At 48.3% G+C, this 20,369-nt stretch overlaps 1 protein-coding gene across 1 annotated transcript in view; it reads left to right on the forward strand.

Moving 5' to 3' along the window:
* Positions 1–20,369, forward strand: part of CCM2 (CCM2 scaffold protein) — a 48,487-nt gene that overhangs the window by 13,152 nt on the left and 14,966 nt on the right. The window contains exons 2-3 of the mRNA XM_077936636.1: positions 17,545–17,721; positions 19,692–19,775. Coding sequence (XP_077792762.1) covers positions 17,545–17,721; positions 19,692–19,775 — 261 coding nt within the window. The remainder of the gene's footprint in view (positions 1–17,544; positions 17,722–19,691; positions 19,776–20,369) is intronic.

The raw sequence follows: 20,369 nt of genomic DNA on the forward strand, positions 1-20,369 counted from the left end.
TTGGAATCAACTTGATTCCCTCCCCCTCTTTCTTTTTTCCTTTCTCCTTCTGTGATGGAACTCCTACTTGGGGACTTCCCTGGCTTTTTTCTGGCCCATGTAGGACCAGTCTGGAAAGTTAGCCTTGGTGAAGACTTGACGTTTTCATCCCCAAAAAAGTTTTTGATTGAGTTTCCATTGAAAAGAGGCTGCATTTTAATGTTTTAATGTTGTATTTTAAATTAGTTTTTTAAGCTGTATTCTAATAAATTGTTTTTTATATTTGGTGTTAGCTGCCCTGAGCCTGGTCTTGGCTGGGGAGGGCGGGGTATAAATAAAAATTTATTATTATTATTATTATTATTATTATTATTATTATTATTATTATTATCTCTCAAGCTCTGGTGCCAAGATGCGTGGGATAGCATGGGAACCCTGGGTCAAGCGAGAGTGACTTGGGCATGTCTGAATGGCACAGCAGGAAGGACGATCTAAAAGACCGCCATCTTGTTCTGGCTCCTTGGCCGTCCACTTTATGGCTTAAACTGGACAACTTGAGATTTTCTTTTCCAATAAAACAGTCAAAGGACATAGCATGGCCTGCTCCGGCCTGGCTCCCTCTAGGTCAGGCATCCCCAACCTATGGCCCTCCAGATGTTTTGGGACTACAACTCCCCTGATCCCTAGCTAACAGGACCAGTGGTCAGGGATGATGGGAATTGTAGTCGAAAACATCTGGAGGGCTGAAGGTTGGGGATGCCTGCTCTAGGTCCTGCTAGGTAGAGATGATGGGAGTTGTAGTCCAACAACAGCTGAAGGGCCAAGGTTGGGAAACCCTGCTCTGTGTTTTTTTGGACTACAACTCCCATCAGCCCTAGCAAGCTTGGCTGTATGATACTAGGGGTTATAGTGCAGAATACCTGGAGGTGGGGACAGAAAGCTGATTTGGGAGAACTGCCTGGATCACCCAGTTACTCGATTTATCATCCATGAATTCTTAACAGGGAGCAAGCTCCCTTTGTTGTTGTTTAGTCGTTTGGTTGTGTCCAACTCTTCGTGGCCCCCTGGACCAGAGCACGCCAGGCACTCCTGTCTTCCACGGCCTCCCGCAGTTTGGTGAAACTCATGCTGGTAGCTTCAAGAACACTATCCAACCATCTCATCCTCTGTTGTCCCCTTCTTGTGCCCTCCATCTTTCCCAACACCAGGGTCTTTTCTCCTGAGGTGGCCAAAGTATTGGAGCCTCAGCTTCAGGATCTGTCCTTCCAGTGAGCACTCAGGGCTGATTTCCTTCAGAATGGAGAGGTTTGATCTTCTCGCAGTCCATGGGACTCTCAAGAGTCTCCTCCAGCACCATCATTCAAAAGCATCCATTCTTCGGCAATCAGCCTTCTTTCTGGTCCAGCTCTCACTTCCATACATCACTACTGGGGAAACCATAGCTTTCACTATACGGACCTTTGTTGGCAAGGTGATGTCTCTGTAGATTTGCTCAGGGGATCATGCAGTCGGTCTCGAAGAGAAGGCATGAGGCGCAGGCCTGGGAAGTAGGAACAGCTCTGTATCTGCTGAGTGTTCCTGATCCACATTCCCTCTGAGTGGAGCACTGCAGAGATGGCTTAAAAGCCATGCCTTTGTACTCCCAAACCATAAAGAAATCCTCTGCAGACAAGCTTACAGCAGAGCCTGATGGCATATGTCTTCTCAATAGCTTTGCATGGGTCTTAAAATTAATTTTGCAATTCCCCAAGCACCCTTGGCTTAAGCGCGGAAATCTGCTCTGCGGCAGCCGATGGGTAAATGAGGCCTGTTGAGTTAGAGAGCAGGGTGGCGTTCCTTTAGCCTCCTGCCAGAGTGGGTGGGGCTCTTTCCAAAAGTAGGCGGGGCCTGGCAGCAAGCCCCACCCACCTGGGTTGCAATACAAGGGGAGCGGTGAGGAATTTGGACGCTCCCCCGCCTCTTCAGAACAATAGTGTGGCATTGGCTTGCAATGCATATCTTTCAGAATTTTAACTGAAATTTCCTCCGGAAGTCTTCTTGGAACCACGCAACATAGTTCATGCATAGACCGTAATATCTCTATTCCATGTTGTGTGCTCCCAGACCTCTTTCCCTCCGCAGAAAGATTCCGGGCTCCTTTTCCATTGCTTGTCACCAGATATATATATATTATTATAAACAGCGCCTTAACCCAGATGGCTGACACCTGCTTCTTTGACAACTCACAGCAGATGGATGGAGCAGATAAATGGGGGAAGAACAGAAGGCCAAAATTAACAAAAAACACACAACAAAGCAAGCCTGGTTTCTTGCACACCAGCTGCCTTGCCGTTTTCAAAGACCAGCATGTTCTGAAACGTGTGGAATATTCCCTACCTTCTGGAAATGTCTGGGGACATTATGCATCAGTCGGAAACGAGAGTACACTGAGCATCGGTGCAGAATTCCAGGGTAAAAACTGTCGGCGTGGTTCATCTGTGTGGGGAATTGTGGAAGGTCTGTGTTTGAATCTTCTCTTGGACTGTGAGGCTCAGTGGATGACTTTGGGGTCTTAGTCTCTCTCACACAGGCTGTCCTACCTTGCAGATTCATTGTGAGGTACCACATTATCCGCGAATGTCACACGCTGAAGAGCAGGAGGCAGCGAAGCCAGCAGCCTCGGACCCAGCACCGCTTGGGAATTCCAAGAATCCCTAAAATTCTGTGCCGTTTTGAAATCGGGGCTTTAAATCAGGGCAGTTTTGAAAGGCTCATTCCCCCCCCCCCCTTGATTCAAAACAGTCTCCCAACATAGACGAAAACCTTGAACTTGAGAAACGCCGTGCAAAACTTGGTTCAGCTAATTTAGGAGGTGTCCAAGTGCTTAGAGAACAGGCAAAGAACTTTCCGAAATTTGGTAGACTAGCAGAGAGAGCTTTGTGTTTTGTTTCTTTTAAAAAACCCTCCAAAGAATGTTGTTTAGTTGTTTAGTCGTGTCCGCCTCTTTGTGACCCCCTGGACCAGAGCACGCCAGGCACTCCTGTCTTCCACTGCCTCCCGCAGTTTGGTCAAACTCATGTTCGTAGTTTCAAGAACACTGTCCCACCATCTCGTCCTCTGTCATCCCCTTCTCCTTCTGCCCTCCATCTTTCCCAACATCAGGGTCTTTTCCAGGGAGTCTTCTCTTCTCATGAGGTGGCCAAAGTCTTGGAGCCTCAGCTTCAGGATCTGTCCTTCCAGTGAGCACTCAGGGCTGATTTCCTTCAGAATGGATAGGTTTGATCTTCTTGCAGTCCATGGGACTCTCAAGAGTCTCCTCCAGCACCATAATTCAAAAGCATCCATTCTTCGGCGATCAGCCTTCTTTATGGTCCAGCTCTCACTTCCATACATCACTACTGGGAAAACCATAACTTTTACTATAAGGACCTTTGTTGACAAGCTGATGTCTCTGCTTTTTAAGATGCTGTCTAGGTTTGTCATTTCTTTTCTCCCAAGCTCCTAAGAATAGTGAGGTTTATAAATGGATAATGTAATTTGTTGGTTTCTAAGGTTGTGCAAGCCTCGCCCCTGGAAACCTAACCCAGGGCCCTGATCCCAGCGCTGGCTGGGGCAGATGGGAGTCTCAGTGCAAAGCCTTGGGGTGGTTGCCAAGGCGGCGAAGGCTGCTTGCTGTGCAGCACAAAGCAAATAAATAAGAGACAGAACAAGATGGCAGCAGGTAAAACTATTTGAAGAGACAAAACTGGCTGGTAACGCATGGGAAGACTTTTTCCTAGCCTTTACTGTGGTTAGGGAGGAAGGTAATCTGTTTGCGAGCCAATTAGCAGGAGTGCAGGCTTTGCGCTTGTTATAAGAAGAAACTGCTCCTTTTCCCTTACAGGGAACCCAAGAGCCCATATAGAGTTCTTTTGTAGGTTCTTTATTGGTAGAAGAAAATAACAGAGGCCAACCAGAGAATATTGAGAAGCAAAGTTGCTAGTAAGCCTGATCTTTATTAACGGTTGCAACAGGGTGCTCACAACCACACGCAGGAGACAGGAGAGACCCCAAACAATTGCGCGCAAACCCTTATACAGTGGAACCTCATGTTGTGAACATGATCTGTGCGGAAGGCACGTTCGCAAGCTGCAGTGCCGCGTCTGCGCACAAACGGGGCGCGATTTAGCGCTCATGTGCAAGGCACGATTTAGTGCTTCTGCACAAGTGCTGAAACCCAGAAGTAACCTGTTCCGGTACTTCCGGGTTCGGCGCAGTGCGCAGTCCGAAATCACGTAACCTGAAGCATCTGTAACCCGAGGTACCACTGTATAGACCTCTGGAATTGCCCACCCTGGAGCCCAAGACCACATCTCCCATACCTCATACATAGAGAAGGGGCAGTCTACAACAGAATCCTGTCTGGCAGGAAACCTGTTGATGAGTTTAAAGGTAAAGGGACCACTGACCTTTAGGTCCAGTTGCGGATGACTCTGGGGTTGTGGTGCTCATCTCGTTTTAGAGGCCGAGGGAGCTGACGTTCAGCTTCCGGGTCATGTGGCCAGCATGACTAAGCCGCTTCTGGCGAACCAGAGCAGCGCACGGAAACGCCATTTACCTTCCCACCAGAGCGGTACCTATTTATCTACTTGCACTTTGACGTGCTTTCGAACTGCTAGGTTGGCAGGAGCTGGGACCGAGCAACGGGAGCTCACCTCGTCGTGGGGATTCGAACCGCGGACCTTCTGATCGGCAAGCCCTAGGTTCTGTGGTTTAGACCATAGCGCCACCCAATTGATGGGTTTTCCTGTCTGTTAATGGGTTTACCTGGACAGCCTGGCTATTCTTTTGTGATGAGAAATATTTAATTCCCGAGTCCAGGTCACAGGCTCGCCCTATTCATATCTTAAACGTGCCCTTAAGGCAGGATTTGTGAGCAAAGAGACAATGGGGAGGTTTTTCTCATTTCCTCCCTCCTTGCAGAGAAACATTTGAGGTCAGTTTGGAGGAGACAAAATGGTTTCAGGACTTTTTCCTGTACTGTTTCAGACATGCGGCTTTATATATTTATGTATGTTTTTGCTCGGTACATTTATTTTGCATCTTAGACCTTATAATTTTCATAACAAGCTCTTCTTGTGTGCGCCAAAGCCCATTAGCGTTAAAGCAGAGCCAGTGCACAGTCCTGGTGCAAATGTTTGTGTGCATTCACACTCACACACAGCCCTTGTTCTGGACGGCTGATGGAGTTGGCAAAAGTTTGTTCTGCATTACGTTTCAAGCAGCAATCTCTGTGGCAGAGATTCCACCTTCTGCCTCATCCGCAGAACGGTTCAGTTTCCCTCTGAAAGGCCTAATAAATCTGGAGGTGAAGGAAAGCTCTCCTTGCAGGACTAATTCAGGGTTCAGGGATTCCCCCAACCCCTGTGACTGGAACAAGCGAGGCAGATCTAAAAATAGGACTCGAGGAAAATTCCTTTCCTTTCCCCTTGAATGTAAGCCGACGAAGCTGATGTAAACATAAAAATGAAAGCCTGCAGCCATCTGGACTTGAAAGGAGGGGGTAGGTTGCTTTTGATGTACGCCAGGAAGGAATTGGGGCCCCCCCATGTTCAAGCAAAACTGACCCAACTCCTGAAGCAGGCATTTCCCCGCAGGCTGGGAGTCAGCTAGTGGGTTTGGTGCGTATGCGAATCTCCACAAGCCTTGTGGTAAAAAGGTAAAGCTTAATAATAATAATAATAATAATAATAATAATAATAATAATAATAATAAATTTATTTATATCCCGCCCTCCCCAGCTGAAGCCGGGCTCAGAGCGGCCAACAATACAGTGGTACCTTGGATTACATACGCTTCAGGTTACAGACTCCGCTAACCCAGAAATAGTACCTCAGGTTAAGAACTTTGCTTCAGGATGAGAACAGAAATCATGCTCCAGCAGCAGCGGGAGGCCCCATTAGCTAAAGTGGTGCTTCAGGTTAAGAACAGTTTCAGGTTAAGAACCGACCTCCAGAACGAATTAAGTTCTTAACCCGAGGTACCACTGCAAAAGCAACACAGTTCACATAAAATCACAATCGATCAATTGAAATGCATTCTAAAATCAGTTCATTCCTAAAGGACTGCTGACAGTTAAGTCCACTCGCAGACGACTCTGGGGTTGCGGCGCTCATCTCGCTTTACTAGCCGAGGGAGCCGGCGGTGTCCGCAGACAGTTTTCCGGGTCCTGTGGCCAGGAGGACTAAGCCGCTTCTGGCGAACCAGAGCAGCGCACGGAAACGCCGTTTACCTTCCTGCTGGAGCGGTACCTACCGTATTTTTCGCTCTATAACACGCACCCGACCATAACACGCACGTAGTTTTTAGAGGAGGAAAATCCGTAGGCATGCCACCCATAGGCATTCCCTCCATAACACGCACAGACATTTCCCCTTACTTTCTAGGAGGAAAAAAGTGAGTGTTATGGTGCAAAAAATACGGTATTTATCTATTTGCAGTTTAACATGCTTTCGAACTGCTAGGTTGGCAGGAGCAGGGACCGAGCAACAGGAGCTCACCCCGTCACGGGGATTCGAACCGCCGACCTTCTGTCAAGCAATGTAGTTGAGATTGTAGAATTGTAGCTTTGGAAGAGGGTCCTCTCGTGCAACCCTCTGGCTAATTGACATTAGGACCGTAACCTAGGATTTGGCACCTAGCTTATACATCTGAGTTTCCAACACTGTTTCTAAGACGTCTGTTCAAACTCAAATACCGTCTGCATCTGTACTGGATTTGAAACCGTTTGACATCCTATTGTTGATATTTTTGCAGCGAAAGCGCTTCCAGGTATTTTGTGGGAAGCGATTCCCGCATGCGATCGGATAAATAATAAGCACACCTGCAACTGCACGCACTTACAAGCCCGAGAGCCAACCCTGTTTTAATGTTTTAAAATAATGTCAGGGAGAGGAAGGAGGAGAGACCGCTGTTTGCATCTGGAGCCTCAGGGCCTGGCTGTGTGCGGTTTAAGTAAAAAAACACCTACCTCCCAGATTCACGGACCTTGCACGAGTAGAAAAAAAGAGGCACGACATGACCAGCAAGGGGCATCAAAGCCTCAACAGGCTCTGCCCTGGCATACCAGGAAGCAAAAGCCTGAAGCAAAAAAAACAGCTTTATTCAGAATCCCGAAGGAATCTTTCCCCACCCTTCTGGCATGTTTGTTTTGGAGGGGAGAAACTGAGTTTGAGAAGCTGGACATTGGAGGAAAACTTTTTTCGAGAAGCTCCTTGCATCTTCTTAGCCTCACTGTAACAGTTTGTGTTTCGAATTTCTGCAAGCGAATTATTTAATACCTATGACAATTTAAGTTGTTGGTTTTTTTTAAAGTGGCTGAAAGTTGTTGTTGTTTAGTCGTGTCCGACTCTTCGTGACCCCCTGGACCAGAGCACGCCAGGCACTCCTGTCTTCCACTGCCTCCCGCAGTTTGGTCAAACTCATGCTGGTAGCTTCAAGAACACTGTCCAACCATCTCGTCCTCTGCCGTCCCCTTCTCCTTGTGCCCTCCATCTTTCCCAACATCAGGGTCTTTCCCAGGGAATCTTCTCTTCTCATGAGAAGGCAAGAGTCTTGGAGCCTCAGCTTCAGGATCTGTCCTTCCAATGAGCACTCAGGGCTGATTTCCTTCAGAATGGAGAGGTTGGATCTTCTTGCAGTCCATGGGACTCTCAAGAGTCTCCTCCAGCACCAGAATTCAAAAGCATCCATTCTTCGGCGATCAGCCTTCTTTATGGTCCAGCTCTCACTTCTATACATCACTATTGGGAAAACCATAGCTTTAACTATATGGACCTTTGTCGGCAAGGCGATGTCTCTGCTTTTTAAGATGCTGTCTAGGTTTGTCATTACAGACAGTTAGTGCCCATCAAATCTGGTGAGATCTTGTCAGGAGCTTGTAACAAAAACGGGTGAGCGAATGGCACCCGCACATCAAAATTTGCAGGTGCATAGCATGTTAAGGAAATCGTGGGCCATCTGAAGCGAGAGAAGCAGGTGCATTGCAGAGGGTTGGACTGAATAACCTTTGGGTTCCCTTCGAACTCTACAATCCTATGAAGATAGGGAAGCCTGCCTTGATGGGTTGGAGAGCCCCACAGCAGGTGAGCCTCTGAGCCTCTTTGCCCCTCCTTCGGTTGCTGGCCCCCCTCCCCCCCCCCCTGTGGGACTTTCTACTTTTTCACCCACAGCCACCTCTCAGCCCTGAGTGAGCCGAGCAGGAGGAAGCTGTGGTCTCCCTGCGTCCTGTTCTCCTTCTTGCTCAAGAGCAGAAGCTGACAGTTGTGCCTCGCCCTTCGGCAACGGCAGCCATCAGCCGGCAACCCGGAGGAGCCCAGTAGGGTGGGTGGAGTGGATTGGGACCCTGTTGTGTTGGAAGCAGCCTTCTCAAACCCTCCCACTGGGGAAACGGATGCTTCATGGAGAATGAGGTAGGAATCTGCGGTTCCGTGTCCTGATAGATCCCAATAGTTCTAATACAGTGGTGCTTCAGGTTGCATACGCTTCAGGTTACAGACTCTGCTAACCCAGAAATAGCGCTTCAGGTTAAGAACTTTGCTTCAGGATGAGAACAGAAATCGTGCTCCGGCGGTGCGGCAGCAGCAGGAGGCCCCATTAGCTAACGTGGTGCTTCAGGTTAAGAACAGTTTCAGGTTAAGAACGGACCTCCGGAAGGAATTAAGTACTTAACCCGAGGTACCACTGCAAAGCTCTTCGAGTAAGCAAAGCTCCCCTCTCTCTCTTTATCCCTAAAACACCTCTCTTTCACCTCTGCACGTGCTCAGGGGCACCCAGGCTCTCAGCCCCACCTGTCCGTCTTCTGTCTTGTCTGCCCAGCGGTTTTATCCCCTTCCAGTGTCCGTCAAACCATCTCTCTCTACTACCTCTTTTTTTTGGGGGGGGGGGGGACACTTTGCACTATGAGCTACTTGGCAGATAGAAAAAACAGAATTTCCCACTTTATTTTGGATCTCCAGAACTTGCCTGTGGGTTTTTTCCACATCTCTGTGCACAGGAGAAAAGGTGTGTGGAAGCAGCCAAGCCTGCCAAGGGGACAGATGTGTGGAAATGTTTCTTGAGCTTGCAAATTGGTGGGTCAGCCGAGAAACATTCCCAACCCAACGTCTTCTCTGTGTCTTGGTTTGTTCATATAACGCCAATCCTGCCCTGACGGCTGCCAGTTAGCTTCCAGGCCCAAATCAAAGTGCTGGTTTTGACCTATAAAGCCTTAAAGGGCTTGGGACCCCAATATCTCAAGGACCGCCTCTCTCCAGATGAACTGACCCGGCCCCTGCCATCCTCCTGCAAGGCCCTTTCTCGTGTGTCCTCCCCACAAGAGGTCCAGAGGCGGGCAAAAGAAGAACAAGGCCTTTTCTGCAGTGGCTCCCCATTTGGAGTGTTCGCCCATTATATATTATTTTTTTTAAATATTTTTTATTACATTTTCAAATACACGAACAGGGATATAAAAGTCATACAAAAGAAAGAAAAGAAACAAATAAAGAGAAAAGAAAAAAATCCAATTTTCAGAAATATTTATACGTAACCAACCGGACTTCCTCACATCTCCCCTACCATGCATTCTTTACCATAAAAATGTCAGCAAATTATTACCTTTTTTCACATCTTATTTTGTACCTTTCAAATATTTTAAATTTAAAATACTTTTTGTCAATTACTTATACCTTAAATCAACCTTAGTAATACTTTAAATTTCATCCTTTTCTTATTTTTAACTTAATTTCCTGTTTCAGAAATCTAATTGCTGGAGCTAAAACTTCCGAATCGTGCAGTTTTTAACATTCATACAGCTTGTAGTATTTTTGTAAATAGTCCTTAAAATTTTTCCAGTCCTCTTCCACCATTTCTTCTCCCAAATCTCGGATTCTGCCAGTCATTTCAGCCAGTTCCATATAATCCATCAATTGCATCTGCCACTCTTCCAGCGTGGGTAGATCTTGTGTCTTCCAATGGAGTGTTCTCCCATTATATATTTTTAGGCACCAAGGGAAAACGTTCCTCTTCCGCCAGGCCTTTAGCCGATTGACATCCGATGCCCTTTAAAATGTGCCGTAGAAGAGGAGATTATTGGTTTGCTTCTGTTCTTCTTTTTATTATGTATTTGGTGTTTTTTAATACTGCAGGTTTATCTTACGAGCCGTTCTGGGATCTGTGGGTATAGCATGGTGTACAAACTTAAACAAAGAATAAGTTTCTGTTCTCAACATCTGCTATATATCTCTTGGGTAATTCAGTGGAGCATCTAGAGATCCCAGAGTCCCTTTTTGAGCTGTTTCCCAACAAGGCAGGTGCGCCTTTTGTGGGTAGCTTTTTCCAGTTTTGTACCCATTTTGTTCCAGCTCTGTACCCATTTTGTGAGCAGCTGTCCTCCTCCCATCTCCCCTCCTCACCCCTCCAACCCGCTTCGCTCTATATTGCCCGATAATAGCAAGCTTGTCTTCCCGGGTCGCATAGCAGCCACAAAGGCATCCTTGTTGTCCGATTTGAAAGGCTCCCTTGGTGATTGTTGTGGCTAGGCACCGGGATCTGCAAAGAATGGCAAGCCGAGCCCACCCCCTGGCAGCCCTGGGGTAGCACGGCTACAGCCCCACCCACTTTGGCCAGCAAGCCTTGCCCAGGACACCAAGCTGGTCCCATCAGCCCTTTGTGGCTGAGGGCCCTGGTATTTACAGGACCGCCTCTCCTGGTCTGCCCTGCAGAGGACCTTAAGGTCCATGAATAATCATAGTTTAGAGGTCCCGGGCCCTAAGGAAGTCAGATTATCCTCCACCAGGGCCTTCTCAGTGATGGCTCCGACCTGGTGGAATGCTCTGTCCCAGGAGACCAGGGCCCTGCAGGATTTAACCTCCTTCTGCAGGGCCTGTAAGACAGAGCTATTCCGCCTGGCTTTCAATTTGAACTTAGCCTGATCTTTTATTCCCATTCCTTCCCTCCCACTCCCCTTTTTATGAAGATTACCCACTCTGGGATCCCACAGCTAATTCTCCCCTGGTCTCCTCGCTGGCCCAAATAGGACTAATTTAGCCAGCTAGCCCTGGTGATCAACCGATGTTTATTGGATGGATTTTCCCCTTAAATTGATTTTTGAATTCTGAATTTATTGTTATTCACATTTTATAATGTATTTTATGCTGTTTTTTGTTGCATCAATGAAGTGTTTTAAATTTGTTGTTAGCCGCCCTGAGCCCGGTTTTCTGAACTGGGAAGGGCGGGGTATAGATTAAAAAGTATTTATTTATTATCAGGCCAGATGTGGCTGGCTTCCCCTTGAGAGCGTTGGGGCTGCCTACTTCTGCATTTCTTTACGGAAGCGTGGAGCTGCTTTGCAAGCCTATATTTGCTTTCTTGCAGGCGTGGGCGACCTGTGGCCCTCTGGAGGCTTGCCGAACTGCACCTCCCATCATTCCTGGCCATTGGCTATGCTTGCTGGGGATGATGGGAGTTGTAGTTCAGCAACCTCTGGAGGTTCCGCTACCCCTGCATTGCTTCCCAGACTCGCTCAAACAGCTTCCGGCCCCATCATAAAAAGGTAGAGGGACCCCTGACCATTAGGTCCAGTCGTGGCCGACTCTGGGGTTGCGGCGCTCATCTCACTTTACTGGCTGAGGGAGCCGGAGTACAGCTTCCGGGTCATGTGGGTCATGACTAAGCCGCTTCTGGCGAACCAGAGCAGCTCATGGAAACGCTGTTTACCTTCCCGCCAGAGTGGTACCTATTGATCTACTTGCACTTTGACTTGCTTTTGAACTGCTAGGTTGGCAGGAGCAGGGACCGAGCAACGGGAGCTCACCCCGTCGCGGGGATTCGATCCGCCGACCTTCTGATCGGCAAGTCCTAGGCTCTGGTTTAACCCACAGCGCCACCCGCATCCCTTATCATATGTAGAATCATATCTCCTGGCTTTCCTCAACCGCTTTCGAATCACAACCACAGCGCAGCCGCCATGCCTAGATTGCAGTCCGAAGAGCGCCGGGTTGGGGGAGGCAGAAGCAGTAGCTACCTGGGGTTGCTAGCAGACCTCTTTGGTCCATCAGCTTCAAGTTCCCTGCAGGGGAAGGTCTCCACTCTGCAGCCTCCTTCTAGCTATAACAAGACTCGAACCTGCTGCCGCAGCTTCCTCCACTGTTGCTGATGTTCCTGAGAGCTTAGAATGACAGGTGTGCGTGCAGGAGCCAGGCCCTGTGACCAACAGGACTTTGCAGGACTGGGGCCGTCCTAAGTTTGTTCTGAAGAGGCCCCTTCCTAAGTTTGTTCTAAGTTTGTTCCAAAAAATAACAGATTGGCAAATCAGATTACAGGAATTGGTGGAGACGGCTCAATTGACTAGTAAACTCAGAGGAAACTCAGAGCAAAAATTTGCGGAAAAATGGGATGGTTATAGAAGATATGTTCAAAAATACAATAATAGTTTTGACTCCGTGCTAGCATTCGAGTGATAAAGGGACTAAAAGGAGGTGGACAACAATTAAGGATTTACTATGATTTCAGAATGTATTGGGAAATTTATATAGAAAGGTTTTTTGTTTTGTGTACATTCGATTGTAAGATAAAATATATGCAAAGGGACTTGACAGGAAGTCAAAGTTGAAGAAAAGATTTTGGAAGATAAAAGGGGGGAAATATTTACTTTCATTATTATCATTTTGTGTGTGGGTGTCTGCACACATGTGTGATTTTGTATGGAATGTTTGGGAGGAAATAAGACAGTAAATAACAAATAACAAAATAAATATTGATGTATGTAATTTTTATTTCTTAATTATATTTAGTGGTAGTATGGTTGTATTGTTTTTTGTAACATAAAATCATTCAATAAAAATTATTTTTTAAAAAATAATTTTGTTCTGAAGAGGCAAGGTGCAGCTGCACAGGTGAGGCCGATAGGTAACTCACAGCACCTGGTGGCAAGAGCCGGGAAGGGATATCATAGAATCATAGAGTTGGAAGAGACCACAAGCCTTGCTGCGTTTGGCTTCTTGCTTCCTAATCCTTGAACCTCGGCTTCTTGACTCCTTGCTTCTTGATCCTCGGACCCCTGACTTTGTGCCTCCTTACTTCCTGACCCTTAGACCCTCGGCTTCTGGACTCCTGGCTTCTGGACTCTCATTCCTGCTCCCACCCCGCCATCTTGCCCCCGGTCCTGACGTCCCCTGCCGTGACTTCGATCGCCCGTGAACCGGACCGTGACATAGAAGAGCAGAGCAAGCCAAGGGGTGTGGGTTATGTCTTATGGGGTCCCTCAAGGTTTAATTCCTCCTCCTCCCCGGTATTTATTTTAACACCCACCTGGAATAATAATAATGAATAAATATGATGATATTTATACCTCACCCACTCTGGGCGGTTCCCAACATAATATTAAAAACTGCGACCAAACATTAAAAACTTCCCTAAACAGGGCTGCCTTCAGATGTCTTCTAAAAGTTCATAGAATCATTGAGTTGGAATAGACCACAAGGGCCATCGAGTCCAACCCCCTGCCAAGCAGGAAACACCATCAGAGCACTCCTGACATATGGTTGTCAAGCCTCTGCTTAAAGACCTCCAAAGAAGGAGACTCCACCACACTCCTTGGCAGCAAATTCCACTGTCAAACAGCTCTTACTGTCAGGAAGTTCTTCCTAATGTTTAGGTGGAATCTTCTTTCTTGTAGTTTGGATCCATTGCTCCGTGTCCGCTTCTCTGGAGCAGCAGAAAACAACCTTTCTCCCTCCCTCCCTCTATATGACATCCTTTTATATATTTGAACATGGCTATCATATCACCCCTTAACCTTCTCTTCTCCAGGCTAAACATGCCCAGCTCCCTTAGCCGTTCCTCATAAGGCATCGTTTCCAGGCCTTTGACCATTTTGGTTGCCCTCCTCTGGACACGTTCCAGTTTGTCAGTGTCCTTCTTGAACTGTGGTGCCCAGAACTGGACACAGTACTCCAGGTGAGGTCTGACCAGAGCAGAATACAGTGGCACTATTACTTCCCTTGATCTAGATGCTATACTCCTATTGATGCAGCCCAGAATTGCATTGGCTTTTTTAGCTGCCGCGTCACACTGTTGGCTCATGTCAAGTTTGTGGTCAACCAAGACTCCTAGATCCTTTTCACATGTACTGCGCTCAAGCCAGGTGTCACCCATCTTGTATTCGTGCCTCTCATTTTTTTTGCCCAAGTGCAATACTTTACATTTCTCCCTGTTAAAGTTCAGCTTGTTTGTTTTGGCCCAGTTCTCTAATCTGTCAAGGTCGTTTTGAAGTGTGATCCGTTTTGAAGTGTTAGTTATCTCCTTGACATCTGATGGGAGGGCGTTCCACAGGGTTGGTGCCACTACCAAGAAGGCCTTCTACCTGGTTCCCTGTAGCTTCACTTCTCGCAGGGAGGGAACCACCGGAGGGCCCTTGGAGCTGGACCTCAGTGTCCGGACTGAACGATGGGGGTGGAGACGCTCCTTCAGGTCTACTGGGCCGAGGCCGTTTAGGGCTTTAAAGGTCAGCACCAACACTTTTGTGCCCGGAAATGTACTGGGAGCCAATGTAGGTCTTTCAGGACCGGTGTTATATGGTCTCGGCAGCCGCTCCCAGTCACCAGTCTGGCTCCTGCATTCCAGAATGCTTGCGGTCATCCAGAGGTATCGTCGTTATGTAAGAACACATCCACCTCTTTTCCTCTTACTATAACAAGTTCTTACAGGGTGGATTTATGTGTGTGTGCGGGTGCTCATTGATATAATAACTTTGCCCCTGGAGGCGCAGGTTGCCGCCATGGGGCAGAGTGCCTTTCAGCAGTTTTAGGCTAGGAGAGCTATACCTTCAGATTAGATTACTGCCATGCATTATACATGGGGCTGTCTTTGAAGACTGCTCAGAAACTGCAGCTAATCCAAAATACAGCTGCGGTCCAGCTTTTACAGGGTTGTGGCAATGGGCTAGATCACGTTTTGCTTGTGCCTGTTCTGTCGCTTGGGTTCTTCTGAAACTTACTGAAGTCTTACCAATAAACCAGCAAAAGTCTGATTACTGAGGAAGAGTGGAAATGACTGTTTGTGCGTGCCAAGTCTGCCTGCCTCCTGTAATGTGCACAAGGTGGTCTTTGCAGCTGCCCAATGAATACCCTATAATTGTGTTCTGGTCCCGGGGGCTAACCGAGAGGCGAGGTCCAAGTCCAGTCCGAGGTCGACGATGCAATATGAGGGCAGTCCGTAGAAGTAGAAGCTGGGTGCAGGGCATGGTGTTGGCTGTGGTCAGGAGCTCCGGCAGAGAAGCAGGTCAGGGATCAGGCTGGAACCGACAACCAACGGTGTTGCTCCCGCAACTTGGGACTGGGGCTGGATGGCTTTTATCTCCCCCGAGGCATAGGGCGGCCCCGATCCTCAGGTGACTCGCCTCTCCTGGCCTGGAGGCGAGCACTCCTCCTGGGGGAACTGAGTTCCCTCCACCTCTCTGCCCTGAGCCTCTGCAGCTCAGGAGAAGCTGGAGGGTCACCGGACCCAGAGGCAACCTCAGCTTCCCCTGATGGGGCTGAGAGTGGAGCACCTGCAGGCAACGGGTCCTCCATCACCTCAGGGGCCAGAGCAGACTCAGCTGGTGCCTGCACCTGAGGATCCAGCACAGGTGAGGACCCTTCAGGCTCAGGCCCCAGCCCCGGCTCAGCTGGTCCTGGAGGCAGGGACTCCTGTGCAGGCTGGGATTCCTCAGGTTCAGCCTCCGAATCCGATTCCCAGGCCATCACAAATTGCTTGTACAGTGGTGCCTCGCAAGACGAAAATAATCCGTTCCGCGAGTCTCTTCGTCTAGTGGTTTTTTCGTCTTGCAAAGCAACCCGCTTAGCGGATTAGCGCTATTAGCGGTTTAGCGGCTTGGCGGCTATTAGCGGCTTAGCGGCTTAGAAAAGGGGGGGAGCAAAAAAAATCGCAAGACTCGCAAGACATTTTCGTCTTGCGAAGCAAGCCCATAGGGAAATTTGTCTTGCAAAGCAACTCAAAAATGGAAAACCCTTTCGTCTAGCGGGTTTTTCGTCTTGCGAGGCATTTGTCTTGCGGGGCACCACTGTACGTAGGGAACTTGACAAAAATACCACCATTAGTACAGTGATACCTCGGGTTACATACGCTTCAGGTTACAGACTCCGCTAATCCAGAAATATTACCTCGGGTTAAGAACCTTGCTTCAGGATGAGAACAGAAATCGTGCTCTGGCGGTGCGACGGCAACCATTGGGAGGCCCCATTAGCTAAAGTGGTGCTTCAGGTTAAGAACAGTTTCAGGTTAAGAACGGACCTCCGGAACGAATTAAGTACTTAACCCGAGGTACCACTGTAATGGCATGGAACTAGTCCTGGGTCAATTTGCCTTTTTAGTGGTGGGGAGGCCCGGTCCAGCCACACCAGAAACCCATGCTGTTGCTTGGGGTCCTGGCAGCAGCATCCTTGTGCCCCAGAATCCCTTGTAGTGTCACAGCCAATGATCTCTGATGTTTCAAGAGATCCATCCCCCCCTCTCCTTCGATCTTGCAAGGTAGAGCCACGCGGGACGGGCAGCAGGAGACCTGGACCAGTGTGGTTCCCAGCTGGGGTTGGTTGGGGTAAGGGTTGTTAAAGGAAAGTACCCTGCCGCCTGTAATTCCTTTTTTAGCTAATAAAGCTCCGCACCTGGCGGAGAACCAGCCATTCATTTGGGGGGGCAGTTATATAGGAACAGGTGAATAATGAGCCCTTTCAAAAGCAGGGCGAAGCAGGCTGCAATTAATATAATGGCTGCTCAGCTCATTGGAACTGGGAACACTGTGCTCTGTTCCGTCTCTTTTTTGTCCCTCCTCCGTCGAAAAATAGCTACCTTAATTGATTCATATCTGACAGGCAGTGTTCCGCTTTGGCACGAACAAGGTAGCTCTGTGGGCATAGCAGTCAGGTCCGCCAAGTGCTGGTCCTAAAGTCATAGCTGTCAAATTACAGATTTGAAAATAAGGGACCAGCAGCCTTGAAAATAAGGGACCTGCAGCCTCAGCTGTTCCAGGCACTCCAGTCTTCCTGTCCTCCTGCAGTCTGGTCAAACTCATGCTGGTAGCTTCGAGAACACTGTCCAACCAACTTTGTAACCAGAGGTTCAACTGAATAGAATCTGAATTACATGCACCACAAGGCCTATGCAGCCTCAACTTAAGATGGCTCCCCGGCCTGGCTTTCCACTGCAAAGTTTGCAGCAGCACGTGCAACAAAATGGCGTGCAGCATTCAAAAAACCCCTCAGCTTGCATTAACTAGCCACACACAAGGCATGCAAGCTCCACCCCCCAGTCGTTCTTAGGCTTCTTATTGGGTGAGCAACACAGCCAAGCAACACAGTTGGAGACTCCCTCCTCCCTGGCCGGCAGGGATGGAGGGAGAGGAGCTGCTTCCTTTGAAATTTAAGGGACATCATTTAAGGGATATCCATCAGTAAGGGACAGCAGTGGGACATGGCGCTGGAATAAGGGACTGTCCCTTCAAATAAGGGACACTTGACAGCTATGCCTAAAGTGTCTCTCTCTCTTTTCCCCCCACCCCTTTCTGCCCCGCAGCCTGGCATAGTCTCCCCTTTCAAGCGGGTCTTCCTGAAAGGCGAAAAGGTGGGTCGGGATAAGAAGACCCAGGAGAAGGTGACAGAGAGGCGGCCGCTGCACACGGTCTCCGTCCCTTTGCCTGACCGGGTGGATCCCGACATCCTCTTGAACGACTACATCGAAAAGGAAGTGAAGGTAACCGCAGCCTGCTCCTGGCTTCGGCCACTTAGCCTCTTCCCCATCTGCAGGGGTGGCTCAGAGGTGTAGCCGCCCCACCAAAGAGTCCCCGGGGTTGTCGTCGTTAGTTAAATTTGCATACCTCTCTTTTCATCTGAGGGACACAGGTGGTGCTGTGGGTTAAACCACAGAGCCTAGGGCTTGCCGATCGGAAGGTCGGTGGTTCGAATCCCCGCAACAGGGTGAGCTCCCGTTGCTCTGTCCCAGCTCCTGCCCACCTAGCAGTTCAAAAGCACATCAAAGTGCAAGTAGATAAATAGGTACCACTCTGGCGGGAAGGTAAACGGCGTTTCCGTGCGCTGCTCTGGCTCTCCAGAAGCGGCTTAGTCCTGCTGGCCACATGACCCGGAAGCTGTACGCCAGCTCCCTCGGCCAGTAAAGCGAGATGAGCGACGCAACCCCAGAGTCGTCTGCGACTGGACCTAACGGTCGGGGTCCCTTTACCTTTACCTTTCCACCTGAAGATCCCAGGGCAGTTTGCAACAGAAAAATAAAAAACAAGAGTGCAAAATGCCTAATAAAACAAAGACAAACCAATAACCTCCTTCCCACAAAAACATTTTGAAAGCCACAGAATGATAATCACCCGAATGCCCGGAGGAAGAGAAACGTTTTCGCCTAAAGGCACCAGGCAAAGCTCCTTTGGGATAGCGTTCTGCAAATAATATAAGCTTATTTGATACACTGATTACATTAAAATACTGCTTAAACAAGAAGGCCAAGTATGTTGTTGTTGTTTAGTCGTGTCCGACTCTTTGTGACCCCCTGGACCAGAGCACGCCAGGCACTCCTGTCTTCCACTGCCTCCCGCAGTTTGATCAAACTCATGCTGGTAGCTTCGAGAACACTGTCCAACCATCTTGTCCTCTGTCGCCCCCTTCTCCTTGTGCCCTCCATCTTTCCCAGCATCAGGGTCTTTTCCAGGGAGTCTTCTCTTCTCATGAGGTGGCCAAAGTCTTGGAGCCTCAGCTTCAGGATCTGTCCTTCCAGTGAGCACTCAGGGCTGATTTCCTTCAGAATGGAAGGCCAAGTATATTGCTTCCAATTTACTGGCTGTGCTAGCTAGGGATGGTGGGAGTTGTAGTTCCACAACAGCTGGGGACCCAAGTTGGATAAACACTGGTTTAGGTGGCGCTTTCTGGATGGAGTGTGTCACCCGTGCTCCTTCCTCTGTCATACTCCCCTCAAAGGTGGTCTCCTGTTTTTAAGAGCAGGGCCTTTCTCATTCCTACGAGATACGTTAGCGGGGTTCTGCGGAGAGGCCGCCTTTCTCCCCGGGGCACGTTGAGAATTGCACTGGCCCCCAGAGGGCCGAGGGGCAGTTGGTGCCTGCTTTCATCTCGCTCTGACAATTCTTCTTTTATTTTTTTCTTTAATCTTTATTAAATTTTTCAAGAAATAGAAATTAAACAAAGAAAAACAAAGAACACTCCAAACACACTTGTGTACATATTTTCCAAAATGAAAACTAATAAAAAAAAGGAAAAATAGAAGATAATAAAAGACAAAAGAAAAGAAAAAAGATACTTTTCATAACCTGAAATATTACCAAATTCTTGCTTCAAATGCTGCAATATATAAATCTTAGTTAAAATATTATAAAAGACTTCCACTGCGTTAACGACACGTCTCTTAGTTGTCTTGCTCGCATTTACATCTGTTCTTCAATCATTTCCCTTCCTTAGATTCTTTCATAACCAATCAAATCTTTATGTTCTCTGTATTCTTCACAAGGTCAGTCTAGACACAACCAAACTTTCGTATTTGAGCCCTGCTTGTGTAAATAATCATTTAAACATTTCCATTGTTTCTGAATTAAAATTAAAAATTTTGGCTTCTGCCTTATTAAATCCGTCAAATTTGCTAACTCCAGGTACTCACAAAGTTTACTTGACCATTCCCCCTGACAATTCTTCATTGCTTTCCAGTATTTAGGTCAATTAGCGTCTGTCCCAGGGTACCTGAACCCCTCCAGCCGAACAGAAGTACTGCATTTGATAGACAATGCAAAGGTGCGTACCAGCTTGTTTCGAGTTTCTCTCTTCCCCCAGTTCTGGCGTGTTACCCTTCTCTGAGAAGCATTCCCACCTGGGGAGAAGATTTCGTAGAATCCTAGAAATGCCGAGGGACCGCCAGGATCAGCTGATCCAACCCCTGCAATGTGGGAATCGTGGGATTTAGAATAGAATAGAATTTATTATTTATACCCCGTCCATCTGGCCGGGCCTCCCCAGCCACTGTGGGTGGCCTCCAACAGAGTATTAAAATACAGTGGTCTGTTAAACATTAAAAGCTTCCCTAAAGAGGGCTGCCTTCAGATGTCTTCACAGCCTAGGACCCTCGTATCTACGGGACCGCCTCTCCTGCTATGCCCCGCGGAGGACCTTAAGGTCCATAAATAGCAACACCCTAGAGGTCCCGGGCCCTAAGGAAGTCAGATGAGCCTCAACCAGAGCCAGGGCCTTTTCAACACTGGCCCCGGCCTGGTGGAACGCTCTGCCTCATGAGTCCAGGGCCCTGCGGGATCTGATTTCTTTCTGCAGGGCCTGTAAGACAGAGTTGTTCCACCTGGCCTTTGGCTTAAAATCAGTTTGATTCCCTCCCCC

The sequence above is a fragment of the Podarcis muralis genome, chromosome 12 (assembly GCF_964188315.1).
Source record: "Podarcis muralis chromosome 12, rPodMur119.hap1.1, whole genome shotgun sequence".
Lineage (NCBI taxonomy): Eukaryota > Metazoa > Chordata > Lepidosauria > Squamata > Lacertidae > Podarcis > Podarcis muralis.